The sequence below is a fragment of the Triturus cristatus genome, chromosome 12 (genome assembly GCF_964204655.1).
Source record: "Triturus cristatus chromosome 12, aTriCri1.1, whole genome shotgun sequence".
NCBI lineage: Eukaryota > Metazoa > Chordata > Amphibia > Caudata > Salamandridae > Triturus > Triturus cristatus.
In genome coordinates this window covers 1987796-2009227 of record NC_140595.1, presented here as the reverse complement: position 1 = coordinate 2009227, position 21432 = coordinate 1987796, and the positions used below count along the sequence as shown (strand labels likewise).

At 49.5% G+C, this 21432-nt stretch overlaps 1 protein-coding gene across 2 annotated transcripts in view; it reads right to left on the bottom strand.

The window, feature by feature from the left end:
- ADAMTSL5 (ADAMTS like 5) overlaps positions 1-21432 on the bottom strand; it is a 198657-nt gene that overhangs the window by 66860 nt on the left and 110365 nt on the right. For both annotated transcript variants that reach the window (XM_085637652.1, XM_085637653.1), the window contains 2 exons: positions 15815-15942; positions 6634-6757 (listed from right to left, as the gene is read on the bottom strand). In XM_085637652.1, the coding sequence (XP_085493778.1) occupies positions 6634-6757; positions 15815-15942 (252 nt within the window). The remainder of the gene's footprint in view (positions 1-6633; positions 6758-15814; positions 15943-21432) is intronic.

Sequence of the window (21432 nt, the reverse complement as noted above, 5' to 3'; positions counted from 1 at the left end):
TTGTCTCTCGTCTTCTTCATCCTCTGCATGATGCCTCTTGGGACCCAACTCACTGATGATAGCATCAAAAGCCAACAATACGCTGATGACACACAATTCTATGTCAGGACCGGAGGCTTCGGATTATGCTAACTCTCTCTTCGCTTTATTACAAAAATAACAACACTGCAGCCAGAGAGACATTATCATATACCAACATAAGAAAACTACAACTCCCTACAGCCAGGGAGACGATTAGGCAAAAATAGTCCATCCACAGTTTCCATGAATCCATAGAAAGTCCTCTGTCAGCCTCCTTCCTTCCTCTTTCTTCGCTGCTGCGCAGCTAGTTAAGTACCCTCTTCCTTTCTGTGACTCTAACACTGATATGTAGCGGTGAATGACTGTTTACTTTTGGGCTTCTGTGTTATTTGGCTCGTTCGCTTCATTATCTGCTTGTTTGCTTTCGCAGCTCCCTACCGGCCGCGGGAACGCTAGTTCGCTCCTAACGCGGCCGGCTCCCCTGTGGTTGCGGCGTCACTTACAGCCGCTAGAGGGACTCGTCCATCGTCTCGTTGCTCTCGCGTCGCGGCTCTTCTATCACTGAGCGCGACGCGAGAGTAACGAGCTCTGGAGCCTTGTCCCCAACGTCTGCCTCACCATTAACGTCCGCGGGACAGCGGATCGTACTGCCTGCTTGTTTTGTTTACGCCCCGGCAGGGGTCTGTATTGCGGGTTCTCCCCGCGTTTGACGCGCGTATTAGCGCTGTATGCACCCGTCCTTTTCCCACGCATTTTGCGGGCGGAATTCCGCTTTGGGCATCATTCTCACTGCTGTAGACACGCGCTGGGGGGCAGACACCCTGTCAGAGTTTGTCTGAGGGTTTTAGGCGCGTGAAGGGTCCTGGTGCAGCCCTAGTTGTGGTCCTTGGGGCTACCCTAATCCTGCAGCCTCCGGCCTGAACCTATATTGTTACTGTCCTGCGTGTACACTCTTTCTAGTGGGTTTCAGGTCCCGCTCGCACTGAGGTACTTACCTGGCACTATGGCTGATCACGGCGAGTACTATGAGGAGGAGGTTCATGAGTACCTACCTTGTGATGATGATTTTTTTGAGGCCGTGGATGCTTCTATCTATAGAGTGGTTAATGAAGTGGTAGGGCCAATGGAGCAGCGCCTTTCGGACAGGATAGTCCAGGAGTGTAACAGGTTGGCGGCGGCACGTCAGAACACCGTGCCGGTCCCTGGTGATGGTCAGGAAGGTAGTCTTCCCCCTGCTAAGAAGCAGCGCTCGGATGGGGTGGATGTGGACGCTTTTGCGCGCCTCAAATCGGCGTTTTTGGCAAAAGCGGTGTCGTCCGTTCCTCTCCCTCCTTCTGAGGGTGATGTGCCTGCACTCCCGTCCCCGGCCACGGATAATGACACCCAAGGCGATACGGACGACGAAGCGGGGTCTTCTCGCCCTTGGCGCCCAACTCCATCTGCCGCTTCGGCGGTTCCAGAAGAGGATGCCGACATGCTCAACCCTGATGAGATTATGCATCCCCGCTCGTCAGCTTGGGTTCCAGGAGATAAGGTGGTTCGTTTTCTTGCGAACCGTCTCCGAAAGCCCCTTGAGACGGAAGCGCGCAGCTGTCTCAGAGTGGAGTGTCCACGTCCCACCTTCCCGGATAAGGTCGCATTTACCCCGGAATTGGATTCGAAGATGGCCACCTTCTTAGCGAAGTATGTGAAGGACCCTCGGAAGGGTATAGATAGATCTTGGCGTTCATGTCAAGACAAATTGCTCGACGCCATCGGTCCGTTAGCCAAAATCTTGGACATGGCGGAGGAGGCTAAGGTGACTGGCTCCACTATTTCACCGGAGGTCCTTTCCAATTGGGCTCAGCGCGCGATCATTTTTATGGGAAACGCGAACTGCGCTCTTTCGACCGAGCGTCGTCGCTCGCTGTTGATTAAGTTGGACCCTAAGCTGGGAGATTTGGCTTCTTCGGAAGCAGGGGCTGTTGCCCAGGGAGGCCTTTTTGGGGAACCCTTTATAAAGGAGTTAGGAAAGTTTGTATCTACCTTTACCTCACTAGATAAGGCGCAGTCCAATATGAAAAGGGTTTTTACCCAGCGGGTTTTCCGCGGGGCCGGTTGAGGCAGGGGCCGCTCGTCCGGCCGAGGCTCTCAGCAAAACCCTTCCAGGGGACAAGGCTCTAGCCGCGGACAGTACAATTCCACAGCGAATTATACTAACTTCTATCCAACGCGAGGACAGCGTTTCCGGGGCCGTGGAGGTTTCAAGTCCAACTCCGGCGGTGGAAATTCCAACGGTAAGTGTGATGCCCACAGATCAGATTTGTATTGGGGGGCGGTTAGCCGGATTTCGGGACGCTTGGGCAGCGCTAACCTCCGATGCATGGGTCCTACAGACTGTTCAAGGTTTTCATGTCGAGTTTCTAAACTGTCCTCATCAAGAGTCGCGGCCTCGTCCGCTGCATTTCAGCCCCTTAGACGCACAGTTGATCGACGAAGAGGTCTCCGAGTTGCTTCGCAAGGGAGCCATTTGTCGATCAACGTTGCATCCTCACGGTTTCCTCAGCAATATATTCCTGGTCGACAAAGCCGATGGGGGGCGACGCCCCGTGATCAACCTCAAGGAGTTCAATGCTTGGTTGGTGTACCGCCATTTCAAGATGGAGGGAATCCACCTACTATGGGATCTTCTGCGTCCATCCGATTGGATGGCTCGACTGGATTTAAAAGATGCCTATTTAGTGATTCCCATTCATCCGCCCCACCGGCGATTCCTGCAGTTCCGGTGGGGGGGTTTGGTGTACGAGTTCACCGCCCTTCCGTTTGGTCTTGCCTCGGCGCCGTGGTGTTTCACGAAGGTGCTTCACCCGGCCATAGAGTTTCACCGAGCTCGGGGTATTCGCCTGATCGTCTACTTAGACGATCTTCTTCTAATGGCGCAATCCCCTCAAATCTTATCGCTGCAACTTCAGCAGACCGTGACCCTTTTACAGAGTTTGGGGTTTGTCATCAACTCCACGAAGTCGATTCTTCAGCCGTCTCAGTCCGTCGTTTTTCTTGGGTTCGTAGTGGACTCGGTTCAGGCGACCTTGAGCCTTCCGTCACAGAAGATGGCGAAGATTCGCCACGAGCTTCGACAGACGGCTTCCAAGCAAACTGTCTCTTTGCGGCGCTTAGCCAGAATCGTGGGCCTTCTCTCGTCCTCGATTCAGGCAATTTTCCCGGGGCCTTTGCATTATCGGGCCCTGCAACGTCTCAAGGTGTTCCACCTCAGGAGGGGTCGGTCTTACGATCATATGGTGCCACTTTCAGCGGAGGCCAAGGACGAAATTTCCTGGTGGCTCACCCATATGGAGGCATGGAACGGTCGAGTGATATTCGGCTCCGTTCCAGATTTGGTCATCGAGTCAGACGCCAGCAGATTAGGTTGGGGTGCTCGATGCGGGGACTTCTCCACCGGAGGGGTTTGGTCTTTGGACGAACAGGTTTTTCACATCAATTGCCTGGAACTGCTGGCGGGTTCTTTCGCGGTGCGTTGTTGGACCAAGGACAGAGTGCAATCTTGCGTCCTCTTGAAAATGGACAATATTTCCGCAGTCCAGTATGTCAATCGGTTGGGGGGCCCTCGCTCTCGAGCTCTGGCCAATCTGGCGAAGGATTTTTGGGAGTACTGCCTGGATCATCACGTTTCCGTAACGGCAGAGTATCTCCCGGGCCGGCACAATCTAGTTGCCGACTGGTATTCCAGACACCTTTACGACTCCAGCCTTTGGAGGCTGGACCCCCCGCTTTTCCAGTGGCTGAACAACCTTTGGGGGCCGTTTTCAGCGGACCTCTTTGCCTCCCGTCTGGATGCTCAAGTCCCGCGATTTTTCAGTTGGCGGCCGGATCCGATGGCTCTTGCCACGGACGCTTTTCTGCAGGATTGGAGTGCGGAACGCGGCTATGCGTTTCCCCCGTTCTCAATGATAATGAGAACGACAGCTCACATACGCCGGCAGCGTGCGGAAGTAACCCTGGTGGCGCCCCTTTGGAGGTCTCAAGTATGGTTTCCAGTTCTTCTGGAACTTTCCTGGGATTTTCCAATCCTACTCCCCCTGTATCCTCATCTTCTTCAGAATCCGGACGGGGAGTTTCACCAGCTCGTCGTTCAGGGAACGCTTCGGCTCATGGCGTGGCGGCTTTCAGGCGACGATGGTCGTTGCCGGGACTTTCGGAACAGGCTGAGTCCCTCCTGTCAAAGGCTTGGGCAGATGGCACCACGAAGCGATATCGTTCCGCGTGGACGCGATGGGTCAGTTGGTGTCTTCGACGGAGTCTGGATCCCATTGTCGCGGGAGTCGTTCCCATCTTGAATTTCTTTGCCGATCTGGCATCAGAGGGCTTGGCGTACTGCTCCATTAACGCGATCAGATCAGCGGTGTCGGCCGGTCACGTCCTTTTGGATGGGAAGCCAATTGGTGAGCACCCATTGGTTTGCAGACTTCTTCGGGGTATACGATTGTCTTTGCCCCCGGAATCTCGCTATTCTGTCCTTTGGAACGTTAATTTGGTTTTGAACTTGTTCTTGTCTTGGCAGGCCAATAAGTATCTATCTTTAAAGGAATTATCCGCTAAGCTTGCGATGCTCTTATGTTTGGTCTCCTGTAGGAGGGTTTCAGATGTTCGAGCACTGGATATCTCAGCTCGCACTTTCTTCCCGGATGGGGTGGTTTTTACTATAGGCCGCAGAACAAAGTCTCATACGAGAACCATTTCGTACCCGGCTTTTCGGGATTCTCCGAAACTGTGTGTGGTGGATTGCCTAAAGGCGTACGAGGACCTAACGCAGGAATTTCACCCTCCGGGCGAGAGACAACTCTTGATTGCTCTCAGGAAGCCACACAAAGCAGTCTCTTCTCCCACCATAGCCAGGTGGGTGCGGTGGGTCATGCAAGAGGCTGGTATTGACACAAAGCAGTTTGGTGCCCATTCTGCAAGAGGTGCGATGGCCTCGAAAGCTTTTGCGCTGGGTGCGCGACTAGAGGATTTAATGCGTGCAGCGGATTGGTCGTCGGATTCTACATTTAAACGGTTTTATTTTAAACCAGTTTTAAATGTGGCACAGTTGGTGGTAAGTAAGCTTTGAACTAGCATAATCCGAAGCCTCTGGTCCTGACATAGAATCGGAATTTGCCTAGTAGCATGACGGTAAGTTCCAATTCTATTAAGGACACGGAGGCGAGGATTATCCCGCCCGGGGTACTTTGGTGCGAACCCCCCCGTATGCCAGTAAGTAATCAGATTCTATCTAATGTAGTCAAGCCTGCTTGATCTTGGTTTCTCTACGCTTGCATTATGTGGTTATTTTATCAACGGTTTCCTGGTTCTAAATTGTTGATTTGGCTTGGTTCTTTCAGGGAATGATGGCTCCAAGCAGGACCAGTGATTGTTTGGCGTGATTTGCGCGAAGAAAGAGGAAGGAAGGAGGCTGACAGAGGACTTTCTATGGATTCATGGAAACTGTGGATGGACTATTTTTGCCTAATCGTCTCCCTGGCTGTAGAGAGTTGTAGTTTTCTTATGTTGGTATATGATAATGTCTCTCTGGCAGCTGTGTTGTTATTTTTGTAATAAAGCGAAGAGAGAGTTAGCATAATCCTCGCCTCCGTGTCCTTAATAGAATTGGAACTTACCGTCATGCTACTAGGCAAATTCCGATTCTACTTGAAAGTCTTTTCTGAATCAGACTCTCTCTTCCTCCAACAGTGGCATCATCTCATCCATGCATGGACGTCCGACACCTGCCAGAGGCTCAAAAGCAGCATCTAGGCTCAATGTGGCTCAATTACATCAATCTGGACTGATTCAAACCGAACTTTTACAAAATGTCATGCTGCTTCGATTTATACTGTACACCCACCTCACCCCATAGAACATATTACAAATAAAAAAAGAAAATGAAATTGTTCCTCCCAGAAAGTAGCTTCATACCTGCTCTTTAAATCCCTGTACTCTTCTATCTGGATAGTGGAATAGCATTCTACGTGGCTTCCCGAAATCCACACTGGCCCTACCTCTGGGCATCATACAAGCCACAACATGTCTCATCAAGAGTCTGCAGAAATATGAACACATCACCCCCGCCTATAAAGAACTCCACTGCCCCCCCCCCCCCCCTCTCGCCAGCCTCCATCGTTTCCAAAATCGACTGCACCCTGTAGATTGCTATTATGACCAGCGCCCTGCTTACCTGGCAGACAAGCTGACCATCTCCAGTTGCGCAGACCAACTACCACAACCCCATCAGCCAGGAGATGTAGAGTAGACCTTCTCCGTCTATGCACCCAGATTCTGGAACAACATCCCCATATCCCTCAGGGCCTCCCTAACGCTGCTCCAGTTTAGGAAAGAATTGAAGACTCACTGCCTTAAAGAAGGCTAGATCAGGATGTAGGAACAGTGCACTCCTGCTTCTAGAATCCAGCTACCTCGACAGTCATTGAACTCCGTCTTTGACTTCTACCCTGTACTCCAGTCTACTTTTCTTTGGCTAGGTTTGCACTTTACGAATACCACATACGTACATATGATGCATGCACCTTTTGCAGTCCCTGACTTCCATTACCCCAATGGTGAGACCAGAACACTAACCAGAGGAAGGGAAGGCTGCTTGAAAGACTCTGTGGATGAAGACGCAGGCTCCTGTCCGCCCTTGGCACCGGCCACACCTGTCCTCTGAAGCACTGGACCCCAGAACCCCATCACAGCCTGCTACCTAGGCAGAAAGAGTTAGATACAGATTGGTTGCAAGAAAGAGAGAGAGAGACAAAGAGAGAGAGAGAGGCAGAGAGAGAAAGAGAGGGAAAGAGGGAGAGAGAGAGAGACCATGTTAAGGAATGAGAGTGGAAGAGAGAGTAAGGCAGAAAGGAAGGGACAGAACAAGTGTGTGAAGAATGAGGGAGAAGTTGGGAAAGTAAAGGAGTGAAAGGGATAGAGAACATAAAGGGAGGAGTACAGAGAGAGGGACATAAATCAAAGGTAACTCACCCAGTTTAATCTATATTACAATGTTTCAGGAACACTTAGAAACCATTTGTGGGGTCTTCATGGGTATTCGTAGGGGAGGGGATAGTCAAAGGAGGATAGCCATCGGCAAAGCATTGGGGCTGCCAGCATAGCCCCCAGTACTATAGGGGAAGCCGCAGTAAAGCAAGAGTACTACCTAGTATAGAGTACTGTTACTGTAAATGCACCACCTGGTTGTGTATGTACTTTAAAGTACTACATTAGTACCACAGTGCCGCTTGTGTACCATGTACCATCTGATACACCATGTGTAACAGAAGGAGGCTGAGAAAAGAACCAATGGAAATACCCTCATACCTCAAACTTATACTCTGCACACCACACAACCTCCACTTATTACACTACTGAGGGTGCCATTGTGTAAATAGTAGCCGGTGAAAGATCCTAGGAGTATGTCCAGCCATCACCAGTTAGAGGTTAGAAGAGAGCTTAAGGCAGAGAGGTTGTAACAAACTGTTCTAATGGATACATCTGCCTGTGGATTCCTCACCTTATGAATATCCCCTGCGCCAGCATTCTGTGGGATTTTTTCCTAGCTCTCTACGCCGACGAGGATGTCGGCTCCGCTCACGACTCCGGATGACGTCACCGGAGCCATAAGAGAGCCTCGTTGGCGTGATGACGTCATTTCCCTTTTTTCCGCGCCAGCGACACGTAACGATTTTTTAGCACTCTCCATATTTGTGGAGTTACTTTGCTGTTTCTTCAGTGTTAACTGTTGCTAGAAGTGATGTCTTCTTCGAGGAAGTCTGGTTTTAAGCCCTGTAGGGAATGTGGGGGTCACATGTCCATCACTGACCCCCATGAAAATTGTTTGTGGTGCTTATCGTCGGATCACGACGTGAAGGGCTGTTCCTGTTGCAGGAAGATGAACCCCAAAGCACTTAAGGAACGGGAAGCAAAGTTATTTCTGGCCAAGGGGAAGAAAGAAGGTAGAGGGCGCAAGCGTGATAAGTCAAAGTCGTCGACTTCTCAAACGTCGAAGTCGAGAAAACACAAGAAAAAGAGAAGACATGGATCTCGGCGCCGCTCGACGAAGGGTAGGGCTACGAGATCGCCTTCTCCTGCCCCTTGACGTCGCCATAAGAACTTTGTTTCTCCTTCACCTTCTCCTCGTGCGACTCCGGAGAAGTCTCCTTCGCATAGAGGCACTCTGGTGCAGTCTCCGGCGCCGAGGGATTCACCAGCTTCCAACGCCGAGCCTGTTCAGGATGTTCCATCTTCACCTGTGCCTGAGATTGAACCGGTGGATTCGGCAGTGGATCCGATAGTTCAGACGTCGGACACTCCCCGTTTGGATACTGGTTTGAATCCATATCCACAATTCCTGGCTCCAGGGGCGGATCCATCGCATTTTTTAAATGCCATGTATGGAGTTTTTCAACGGGCGGCTTTCCCATCCGGAGCACCTTCTGGTCCCGTGGGTCCGCTGGCATTCAATTTGTGCTTGCCACAATACTATGCCCAGGCACCCTTCATGCCGATGGCGCTGTCATGGCAATTTCCGGCGCCGAGAGTCTCGACGCCGTTGATAGAATCTTCGGCACCGTCTGGAGAGCCCTCCTCTCGGCCTCGTGTGGATCTTGTGCCTCCATCGAGCCTCCCTCGATGCCGGCTCCGGAGCAGTCGGCGCCGCATACGGCGCCACCGTCGGCGCGTCCACGGATATGTTCACGGAGAGAGGCTCAGAGGCTTTTAGAAGAGGAGCAGTATCGTAGAGAGGATGTGGAGGAGGGCGAGTTGGAGGAGTCTCTGGATGAATTTGAGGGAATTCAGGAGGCGAGTGGATTGGACACCTCCCCAGAGTGGAAGCTCTATTCTACAAGGATTCACCTCCTCAAGAGGTAGCTCCCTACCATTTGGTGATAAGGAAAGCTGCAGAGCTTTTAGATTTGCAGTTACCTACTGCTGAATATAAACCAAATTTGTTGACGGAGGTGTTGCATTTACCTTCCTCCATAGTTGAGCCTCTGTTACCTTTTAATGAAGATCTTTTGGATCCTATCATCGAAGTTAGGCGCAAACCACTTTCTTCGCCTGCTGTTTCTAAGGCTGTGGCTAGAAGGTATAGGACTGCTCCAGGGGATCCAGATTTTCTCTCTTCTCACCCATCTCCAGAGAGTTTGGTGGTACAAGCATCCTGCTCCAAGCAATCATCAGGTGCTTTTCCACAGGACCCAGCTGACAGGGACTCAAAGAAAATGGAACAGTCGGCTAAAAAGGTTTTCTCCTCTTCTAGCATGGCACTGAAATCAACCAATGCCACTTGTCTGTTGGGCTGCTACATACATGCTTTGATGGACTCGGCAAAGCAATTGGCCCCCAAGTTGCCTGATGAAGAGAGGGGACATTTCAGACCCCCCAGGATATAGCGGCATGGCTTAGCAAATTTAGCTGCACAAATATGGGAATTTAGCGGCATTTTTGCAGCACTTTATTTTACTCATAATCATTCATTGTCAGCCTGAAATCGCTAAATCCTGGAGGGTCTGTATAGGGAAGTAAGACAATGACTATTGGCAGCGGTACTCGTGCTTGATGCTGGCTCTCGGGATCGGCCCTGCGCATCCAGCCGACCAAGTTACTGTTCAAGCTAAATATAATTTATTTTATGTAGGTTAAAAAGTGAATCCCAAAATTAAAACGTATGTAAATGTACAATTCTACATACGTTTCAACAAGTGTTAAAATAACTACAACAAGGCAAGTAACTGTATTAAATTATTGTCTATGTTGCACACTCATAACAAACTACGAAAGGCGCTAGTCGCCAGCATGGAAGGTAAAACAGATTTGTTGTTTAAAAAATAGTGACATGGATAGCTTACATAAATGAATTGGGTACTTTCCTCATATATTAAATATCCTGGTTCTTTTGGGCATACTGTGCGTTAAACCATATAGCCTGAGCATTTACAGCACTATGAGCTATTTTTTCTGTATAGTTAGGCGATTGCTGCTAGCCGCTCCAAAACTATTTCTGAAAAATAAAGTTTATTATTATTGCCTTTATCAAGCAACGCAAGCGCTTCTGAAAACTGACAACGTCCTGAAAACTCCGTGTGGCGTGCTGTGTGCTCAACTAACTTTCCTATCCAATTTAGATGTATGTATTTTAAGTGATTGTGCGGGGAAGAGCGACATCACCGGCGTGAACGTTAGATGTTCAAGTTTGGCTCACTTTCTTGGCTGTACTAGCCCACTGCATGATGTAACCGAGTAAGCCCAAATTGGACGTAATCGCCCCTCCTCCAGCCTGGGCCAGCAGCTGCTACCCTTCAATTTCGTGGGTACTTTTGTAAAAATCGCGCAATTTTTACGAAAGTGCCGATTTCGCGGGCACTTTGTAAAAATCGCGGCATTTTTACAAAAGTGCCGATTTCGCTGCAAATCGCGAAATCCTGGAGGGTCTGTTTTATGGAGGTTCTGTCAGACACTCAGGCTGCGGCTAGACAAGTTATTCAATCAGGCCTGGATACGGCTGATTCAGTAGCCAGAGTTATGGGCTCCTCAATAGCTACAATAAGGCAGGCTTGGCCTCGTTCTTCTGGATTTTCCCCTGATGTCCTGGCCACTCTTGTTAATTTGCCCTTTGACGGGTCGAAGCTCTTTGGGGAAAAAGCAGATTCGGCCTTACAAAGGTTTAAATACAGCAGGGCCACTGCGAAATCCTTGCGGCTGCAGACCCAGTCGACAGGTTTCGGTTACAAGAAATATCGAGGTTTTGGTAGGTCTTCCTTTCGCAACTTCCGTCAACCTCAGCAGCAAAATCCGCTCTATAAATCTTATAGAGGAAGAGCCAAAGGTCGCCAACATGGTTCTGCCCGCAATCTCGCCTCCTCCTCTTCTGCCTCCCCCGCTCCCTCTGGTACCGCAGGAAAGCAGCCCTAGATCCACCATCCTGGATCATGTGAGTCCTGTAGGGGGTCGGCTGTCTCACTTTCTGCAAGGGTGGAAATCGGTCACGACAGACCTTTGGGTTTTAAACCTTGTGGAGAATGGGTACGCCCTTCCCTTTCGGGAATTTCCGCCTCCTTACCCTCCTTGCCAAGATTTTTGCTCAGAAGACCATTTGCTTCTTCTGCAGAAGGAGGTTCTTGCATTACTACAAAAAGGTGCGATAGAGGTGGTTCCAGAGCAGGAAAGGGGTCAGGGATGCTATTCTCGGTATTTCCTGATTCCCAAATAGGACGGCAGGTTACGTCCGATCCTGGACCTCAGGGTCTCGAATTTTTACCTGAAGCAGGAGAAATTCAAGATGCTGACCCTTGCTCAGGTTCTTCTGGCGCTGCAGCAAGAGGACTGGATGGTGTTGATCGACTTGCAGGATGCGTATTTTCACATCCCTATTCTGAGGTCGCACAAGAAGTATCTCCGTATTTACGGTTGGGTCGCAACACTACCAGTTTGCGGTACTCCCGTTTGGTCTTACTACTGCACCTCAAGTCTTCACAAAGGTGATGGCAGTGGTGGCAGCTCATCTCAGAATGTCGGGATTCCTGTTTTCCCCTATCTGGACGACTGGCTGCTTAAAGCGGAGTCGCCAGAGATGATGATTCATCATCTGCGGGTAACATCTCAGCTATTGTTCAACTTGGGTTTTTCAATCAATGTGCCCAAATCTCACCTGGTGCCCTCTCAGCGCAACCTGTTGATAGGGGCGCTACTGTGTGTCGAGCATTCCCACCTCCACAAAGGATTCTCGACATACAGGAAATTATTCCCTTGTTTTACAATGGAGCGGTCGTTCCAGTCCTGAAGGTACTTCGTCTGCTCGGTCTGTTTGCTTCCTGCATTCTGTTGGTCAACCATGCACGCTGGCACATGAGGGCCCTCCAGTGGTGCCTCCGCAGGCAGTGGTATCAGCACAAAGGAGATCTCAGGGAGTCTGTGAGGATCTCCAGAGAAGCTGCAGCGGATCTGTCTTGGTGGAGCGTGGAGGGCAATCTGTCTCAAGGAAAGCCCTTTCATCTTCCTCCACCGGTGGCCACAGTGATCACGGATGCCTCCACTCTAGGGTGGCGTGCTCATCTGGGGGATCTGGAGATCAAGGGTCTTTGGTCTCCAGATGAAAGATTGTCTCATATCAATGTTCTGGAATTGCGGGCGATACGTTTGGCACTCAAGGCCTTTCCCTCTTCCCTTCGCGGTCAGTTGGTTCAAGTCCTGACGGACAACACTACCGCGATGTGCTATGTAAACAAGCAGGGAGGAGTAGGGTCGTACCATCTCTGCAGAGAGGCGTTGCGGCTTTGGTCCTGTGCTCAGGACCATCAGATTTGCTTGATGGCGAATCATTTGGCCGGGGTGTTGAACGTGCATGTGGACAGTCTCAGACGGCAGTTTTCCGCCGACCACGAGTGGAGGTAGTTCGATACGTCTTCCGGACATGGGGGACTCCTCGGGGGCCTGTTTGCCACCGAGAACGCGCACTGCCCTTCATTTTGCAGTCTCCAGTTTCCGATGCAGGGGGCGTTGGGGGACGCGTTTCAGTTGAGTTATGCATTTCCTCCCATGCCCTTGATTCCTCGGGTTCTGAGGAAGATTCACCAAGACCGGGCCCAAGTCATATTGATCGCTCCGGATTGGCCAAGAAGGGTGTGGTACACAGATCTACTTCACCTCTCATCGCACCCTCCGCTCCGTCTCCCTCTCAGGGCAGACCTCCTCTCACAGTTGCAGGGGCAGGTTCTACATCCCCACCTGCAGAGCCTGCACCTTCGTGCCTGGAGATTGAACGGGGCAACCTGAGTTCCTTATCTCTGCCGCCTGACGTGGTGGATGTTATTTTATCGGCCAGGCGACACTCCACCAAGTCCATTTACTCCTACAGATGGTCAAGATTCGTTAAAGGGTTTGGAGAGAGATCCATTGACCCTTTAAGGGCCCACTTGTCCAATGTTCTTCAGTTTGCTCTTTCCTTGGCTCAGCAGGGTTGAACTGCGGCCACGGTTAAGGGCTATTTGTCGGCCTTATCAGCTTTCCTGTGTTTTCCTGATCAGCCGTCTTTATTTAAGTCTCCTATCGTTTTGAGATTTATCAAAGGCCTTACCAATAGGTTTCCGCCTACTCCCTTTATTATGCTCCAGTGGGATCTTAATCTTGTTTTGACTTTTTTGATGGGTTCCCCGTTTGAACCCTTACATAGCTGTCCTTTGAGGCTTTTGTCCCTTGAAACAGTCTTTCTTGTAGCCATAGCCTCAGCAAGGAGGGCGAGTGAACTTCAAGCTCTTAGTTCAAAACCCCTGTTTTTGACGATACATGCTGAAAAGATGGTCCTCAGGACCAGGGCTGCTTTTCTGCCTAAAGTAATTACTCCCTTTCATCTGGGGCAGTCCATAACTCTCCCTGTGTTTTATCTTCCCCCTTCCCCTTCCAAGGAGAAGGAGAGACTTCACCTCCTGGACCCTAAAAGAGCGGTGAGCTTTTATTTGGACAGAACAAAGGACTTACAGTTGGACGATCAGCTCTTCGTGGGCTACGTTGGGCACTCAAAAGGCAAAGCTGTGCACAAGCGCACTCTGTCCAGGTGGATCATCCTAACCATCAAGATCTGCTACGCCCTTGCTGGTAAGAAACTACCTGAGGGTATTAGGGCTCATTCTACTATGGCTAAGTCTTCCACCTCTGCTTTGGCCAGAGGTGTTCCTGTAGTGGACATTTGTAAGGCTGCGACTTGGGCCTCCCTTCACACTTTCGCGAAGCATTATTGCTTGGATTCCGAAATGAGGAGGGAGGGCCATTTTGCGCGCTCTGTCTTGCAGGACTTTTTGGTATAGGAAAGGTGGACACCCTCCTCTGGGAGTGGGACTGCTGTGGGAATCTATTCATAAGGTGAGGAATCCACAGGCAGATGTATCCATCAGAAGAACAAGTTACTCGGTAACGCTTTTTCTGGTGGATACAGTATCTGCCTGTGGATTCCTCATTGACCGACCCTCCTCCCCGTTGTCCACCTTTGTATACCTAAAAGGATGCCTTATTTGACTTATTGTTTTACTTATTGTTTTACTTTGTATCTTTTTTCTATCTGGTACATTTATAGGAAATGCTGATGTTATTTAGCTTTCCTTTTTGATTTTGTACTGTGTATTTTGGTTCAAATGTTGTGTACTGTGTATACTTTGAATCTGTTGTCGGTCCACCTGTTCGCCTCGGAGGCACGGAAAAAAAGGGTGGGACTGACGTCATCACTCTGACGAGGCTCTCTTATGGCTCCGGTGACGTCATGTGGAGTCGCGAGCGGAGCCGACGTCTTCGTCGGCGTCGAGAGCTAGGAAAAAATTCCGCGGAATGCTGGCGAAGGGGATATTCATACGTTGAGTAATCCACAGGCAGATACTGTATCCATCAGAAAAAGCGTTACCAAAGGTAAGTAACTTGTTCTTCACTGCCTAATGGGGTCCTGAACTTAAGTCCACAAACTCCAAGTATCAACCCCTTCTGGTGGTTCGATCCCAAGTAGTGTTATCCAAAAGTGGGACTAGTTAGAGGAAGTGTATTGTCCTAGCTCCAGGAGCCAGGCCTACTGTTACATTCATCTTCATTGCCATCTTTACGCCAAACATTTTCAATGAATATCGGCGGTGTCCCTATCTTGGCATGTCTCAGCTTAATGTAATAGTATAAAACCTGACAGGTGGTGTGCTGAGGAGAAGGTAGAACAGAAAGTTGTTAAAATTGTCTAAAACTCTCTGACATCACTTTCATTCCCCAGATTATCCTTCACAAGGTCAACAAACTGTTGCGAGTACAACTCACTTCTATGCTGCATTGACATGTTTCGGAGTTACATGACTGTCATTACTTCGTGTGCAATCTTCAGGACTTTAGTTTTAGCTATTTACAGCTCATTGTTAGAGGAGGTAGTGTACAATCCAAGATTTTCCACTCATCATTCGATATGTTAGAGCATGTACCCACCTGTACTGTTCCTGCTATCAAATCAAGAGTGACCACACCCAGTGCAGACAAAGGCAGTCCACGACAGCTGGTGCATGGGTGGCGATTGCAGGGTCCATGATGGATGCAGTGATTTAAGAGGACGGCACAACAATCCCTGCAGAGGAAGCAAACCTCGAGTAGACACTCTGTGCCGCATCAATTACTGCTCCTCCAAGAATGTCCAAGAAACCCTCTAGAAGAACCACATGCTAAAGGCATTGGAAGGCTGCCATCTTACAGTATGGCATATGTGCTTTTGCCAGAGCAGTGAGGAGCTCTTACCAGGCACTGCCCATGTATCTACAACCTGAGCTAGACACGTCATGTGTATCTAGAGCACTCACATGACACTGCCAGGGATATAGAACACTCACCCGGCACAAACTGCATATGTACAGCGCTCACCAGGTACTGACTGCATATGTAGATCTCTCACCAGACACTGTGCATACGTAGATCCCTCACCAGGCACTGACTATATATGTAGATCCCGCACCAGACACTGACTGCAAATGTAGATCTCTCAACAGGCACTGACTGCATATGTACAACCCTCAACAGGCACTGACTGCATATGTAGAGCCCTCACCAGGCACTGACACATATGTACAGCCCTCACCTGGCCCTGCCAGTGAATCCAGATGCATCTCCAGATATTTTCTTTTACATATAAAGTCCTGACCAGACACTGACTGCGTTTCTAGAGCCTTCACTAGGCTTTGCTTCTGTATCTAGAGTCCTCACCAGGCACTGACTGCATTTAGACCCCACATCCAGCACCCCGTACATCCAGAATCCTCACCAGGCACCGGCCGTTGATGCACATGCCCTCAGAGTCAGCCAAGCACTTGGTTCCGTCCAGTACCCGTCCAAAGGTGTGGTAGAAGGAGTGTCCCACAGCCCGGCAGATCAGGTCACAATGGTTCGGATCTGTGAAAAGTACAAGAGGAGATGGTTGGAAATTGAAGACCTGTGGTTTGCATTTATGCCGCTGGGCACTGATGACTTCAAACAGGTGCTCCTGGTGCTCAGATAACCGGGTGTTCACACTGTGCCAGGGCCAGAGTGAGAAGAGACCGGCAGATCCTAAGTGGCTCTTACCTTAGTTCCTGGAATATATCATACAGGCACTAACCAGTAATGGGCAAAGCAGGAGCGACTGTGGTCACTACTGGTAATGTAACAATCTGATAGAGACATCTAGCCGCAGATTCCTTAACTTTTGAATTCTCCCCAGGCGTCAGTCTGGATCTGGAAATTTTTCAGCAGTACCTCTGCATGCGGGGGATGGTGTTGTACGGCTCCGTGATGACATCGACTTTGTCATGACGTCAGTGGAGCCATAAAAGTCCCCTCTGGCACGCGGGCAACAGTTTCTTCTTTTCCACACTACAATGCAGATCTGGAGAAGCGTATCTCTGCCGTTTTTCGGCCTGGTGTAGCAAACTTTTTTCGTCTGAAACGTTGTGCTCTGTCTTGGTTTAAGTCTTGTGAGTCCTGTGCTCGCAGAATGTCGGGTACTGACCCTCATCTATCTGTATGTGGTGCCTGGGTGAACACAACGACAATGACGAGTGTGATGCCTGTCAGCGGTTGAAGGTGCTGCGGAAGCAGCTCATGAAGCTTCTGTCGGTGCGGTTGTTGCGGACTTCCAGCTCACGTCATCTGTCTTCCTCCTGGGCCAGAGGTCATCCGGGGAATGCCACTCCTCACCCAGTGTTGAACGGCAATGTTCCCAGTCTCCGTTTACATCATACGGCAAGCGCCGTCGCAAGGGGTTGAAGGCCCGGCCCTCTATGGCATCTTGGACTCGCGATGTGGATCCACAAAGGTGTCTCTCACCCTAGTGCTGAGACTCCTGCTCTGGCGTCACTCTTGAGCCTCCCGGTTTTCCCTGGAGCCAGGGCGACCTGGAAGCAGGTGCACAAGTACTAGGAAGCTCTCCATCTGGTCTTTGGGCCCTCATTTCCCTCTGGAGCGCCTGTGGGCCCCAAGGAGGCCGTAGGTGCCGTGACTGCATCATCACCGTCGGGTTCGCCCTCGGCGGCAGTTCTAGCCTCGCAGTCTCTGAGGCGCCGGTATATGGTTCTTTGGGGCCACAAATGGTGTTGGTCAACTCAGGCACAACTTCGGTCAGCTCCGGTAAGAAGTTGGTCGGCTCCGGTAAGTCGTCAGTGGCCATTACGGTGCCTGTTGTTGCAGCGCCGGTAGACTCCGAGCTGGAGTCGGTGTGCACTGTAGAGTCGGTTTCGCCACGACTTCGTCAGATACTGGCTGACATTTCTCCTCCTTCCCTGGTGGACCTCGGCACAGCGTCGCCTCAACGCCTTTCATTGTCGTTTATGAACCCGTTTGCAGGGCCAGTCATTTCTGTGGAGGATCCACATATCCTGTTTGAGGAAGGTTGTGATGAGATGACCGCCTTTGAGCAGCCAGTGGCCCCTTCTGGGTTGGACAGCTGGATTGCGGAGATGGGTGAAGCAAGCAGGCTAGATTTGTCCCCTGCTTCCTCCCTTTTGTCACATTCTGGCCTTGCCTCGGAAGCTAGTTCCTCTTTGGCAGAGGTTTTGAGGCGAGTGGCTGATGTCTTGCATCTCACGCTGCCTACTGTGGAAAAGGCTACAGACCCTTTTATTGAGGTCCTTCATCCTGACCAGTCGGGGGTTGAGTGGGTGCTCCCTTTTTGTGAGGCCCTTACTGATATTTAATTGGAGGCATTGGCAAAACCGGAGTCAGGTGTGCCAGTGTTCCGCATTATTGTCCACACATACCGCCCTGCACTTGGTGACCCCGCTTGCCTTGTTCGGCAGCAGACCCACCACAGCTTCGTGGTCCAGGCCATTACGGCGTCCCCTGAGATGGAGAACCTCCCTCATCACCTCCTTGATGAAGAGTCCAGGGAACAGGATTCTTGCGGGAAGCTGATGTTTTCCTCAAGTGGTGCGGCTTTACGCGCAACTAATATGGTTTGCGGCCTCAGTCGTTTTTTCCATACCTTGTTGGAGTCTTCAGGTCAACTTGTACCCTTGTTCCCCGAGGCTACCATGGGCAAGTTGCATCAGTTGATGTCAGATGGCCGTCAGGCAGCCAGACTGCTCATCAAGTGTGGAATGGATTGCACGGACTCCAATGGGCGGACCATGCCGTCTGCTGTGGCATTGCGCTGGCACGTGTAGCTCCGGGCGTCTGGATTTTTAGAAGCAGTCCAGTCTGTCTTGATTGACATGCCATTTGATGGGGCTCATCTTTATGGAGCCCAAGCGGATGCAGCCCTACGCAGGTTTCGGTTTAGTCGGGGTGGGTCAAACCCTTAGCCTGTCTTCTCCTTCCCTTTTCAATTTGCGTGGATGGGGTTACCATTCTTTTTTGCCTGAGTTGTCTCAGTCTGTATGAGTTTTTACTCCACCGATTTTATTGGTGGAGCCATGGCTCGTTCTGCTGCTCTTTGCAGACGCGCTTTGTTGCGATAGTCGAGGTTCCTCAAGTCTGTTCGTATCAGTATGACCTTTGATGGTGTTTGTTCTGCTCGCTTGTAGTATGGCCTTTTCTGGTCTTTTGCTTCCCTTCTATATAGTTACCGTTGTGTATCTTTAAGTTGGGTAAAGGTTTATTTCCTGCCTCTGCTGTTGTTGTGCTTTGTGGTGTTGAAATATTAAGCCCTACTTCTTCCTTACCGAGAGAGTATTTGCCTCCGGGTTTGACTATGTTTTATCTCCGGATGACCCTTGAGCTGCATAGCTGTTTTGTTCTTTTATTTTACTCTGATGAGGAGCTTAGTCTCAATAGTTCATACCTTTTATGGTATACGTCTTAGGGTGGAGTATTGGTTTGCTAATGTATAGCTTGTATGTGTACTACTTACGTAGTCTAGTTGTTTACTATTGGATTGGCCCTTCTTGGACTATAATATATGCCCTTTATGGACAATATGGTGGGCTCATAGCCATTCTTTTTCTTCCGTGCTGCCTTTCACTCTCGTCTGTTTTTTCTTAACCAGGGTATTTAGTGCGGTTTGTTTTCTCTTCTTGAGCGGACTTCATTTGTATTATGAGTGTTTCGATGTTTGGAACACTAGGATTGTATTCTTGGAATACACAAATTCGTGGTTCCCTCCTTTCTTGGAGGGAATAGGTAATTCCTATATTCAATCTTGGAACACTGGAGTTAAGCTCAATGCCTTAGACTGTCTGAGAGGTAGTGTCTGAAATGGTTAAGGATGTTTTCAGTCATGCGCTACATAGTTGGGGATTTATTAGAATGAGATGGTCTCCTTATTATTCTCCTACAATGTTCTTGCCTATTTTGTTCTGTCTAAGGTTAAATATTACCGGTCTTTTTGAGGCATGTGTCTAATTTTCTTTTCGGTACTTAACAGTCCCGGAGAAATCATGGCTGTTGCTTCTTGAATAAGTGTAAATTATATATATATATATATATATATATATATATATATATATATATATATATATATATATATATATATATATTATATATATATATATGTATATATATATATATATTCAGTCCATTACTCACTCCACTTAAAGAATGAATCCGACACATGCAGGAGAGCGTTGCGAAGTTGATTTTAATTCAATCGTAGGCATAAACCAGTGAGCCATGAAACCCCTCGGCAGACGCGTTTCAGCAGTTAGCTTTCATCAGTGCCGGTTTCATAGTGGAAGTCCTTGCGCCAGCAAAGAGTTTAAATGCAGACGCTGATGTTCTCATTGGTGCTCGCTGCTTACGATGAGTACTGCCCCCAGTGAAGGCACATTAAGTAATGTGATCTTCTTGGACCCAGTGGCGTCCCAAACATTGTTGGCTGCAGACATCACGACATCAAAGCAGCTGGTGTTCAGTTGTTTCCATAAGTGTTGAATCACGCAAAGTCTCTCTTCAGTATTCAGAATAATACTCCTCTTTCCCTCAGGCGATAATATATATATATATATTCACTGAAAAAACCATAGGTTTCAGACATGTTATAGTTAGGAATTAGCATTTAATAAACCTTAGAAATTCACTGAAAAAAACATAGGTTTCAGGGGTGTTATAGTTAGCTGGACATTCCACTCGTACAAAACCATAGAAATTCCTTCGTTATAGTTAGCTCTACTAACTATAACTCGCACACCAGCAATCCCCTGCTGATGATGTCATATATATCATCATTCATGACATGGTCAGTGACATCACTGATAACGTCACTGATGACATCTCAAATGACATCACTGATGACATCATCCACGTGACAATCTGATACACCTCATCATACACTCGTATAACCTTTCATCCCTCATTATAAAATGATTTCAAATATGGTACTCTGTATTTTATAATGAGTGATGAAAGGTATGCCACCGGTACGCGACTCCAGGCGCAAACGTGACATAAACGTATTACTTTACGCGACGCTCGCGCGCTTGCGCGTGAAAAGCCCCGGGGGTGGCGGTCCCCGGGGCTGCGGGGGTGCCGTGAGCCCCCTGTACGTCATTTTATAAAGCCCGGTGGGGTGGCGGTCCCCGGGGCTGGGGGGCCCCTCAAGGGCCCCCTTTCACATAATAATATTGCCCCCGGGACTTGGCCCCCCCGCATATATTCTAAAGAAGCCCCGGAGGGTGGCGGTCCCCGGGACTTGGGGGGGCTGTGAGCCCCCTGTACATAATTTTATAAAGCCCCGGGGGGGTGGCGGTCCCCGGGGCTGGGGGTCACACAATAATATTGCCCCCGGGACTTGGCCCTCCCCCCGGGGGCTAATTACCAACGAAACGCGGGAGCCCGCGCTTCGTTTTTTTTTTGTTTTTTTTATCGGCAGGATCTGCGCACCCTGCATGCATCTTCCCGTTTTTTCAAGGATTTCTTGTGCCTCGGTTCTACTGAGGCACAAAATGGCTGCCAACACTTCCTGGTTTGGAGTGTTGACAGCAAGTTGACAGCCAATTAACATGCAGCTGGTGATCGGGAGGGTGCACGCAGGGTACGCTCAGGGTGCGCGGATCCACCGCGCCCATAGATATATATGTGGTTTTACTTTTGATTTTCTCAGGAACTACTGAACGGTATTACGCCATTTAACCAAAAGGCAAGACTATGAACCAAGGGCTACCTTTTTGCCAAATTTGGTGTAATTCCGTTCAGCAGTTCGGGCTGTAGCTGCGACTAAAGGTTCCTATGGAAAATTGCATGGGGAAAACACGTTTTGGGACCCCCCCTTTTTTCTCGGCCCCCGCTTGACGAATCACCCAGAGACTTTCAGGATAGGAGCGGACCGGAGCTGGCCAAAAGGTTTGAAAATTTCGCGAAGATTCGTCAACTGGCGCTAAAGTTATTGGGAATAGAATGTTGCGGATTTCCTATGGAAAATAGGTCCTAACAATAACTACCTACTGGCATCCGCCAGTAGGTTATATATATGTA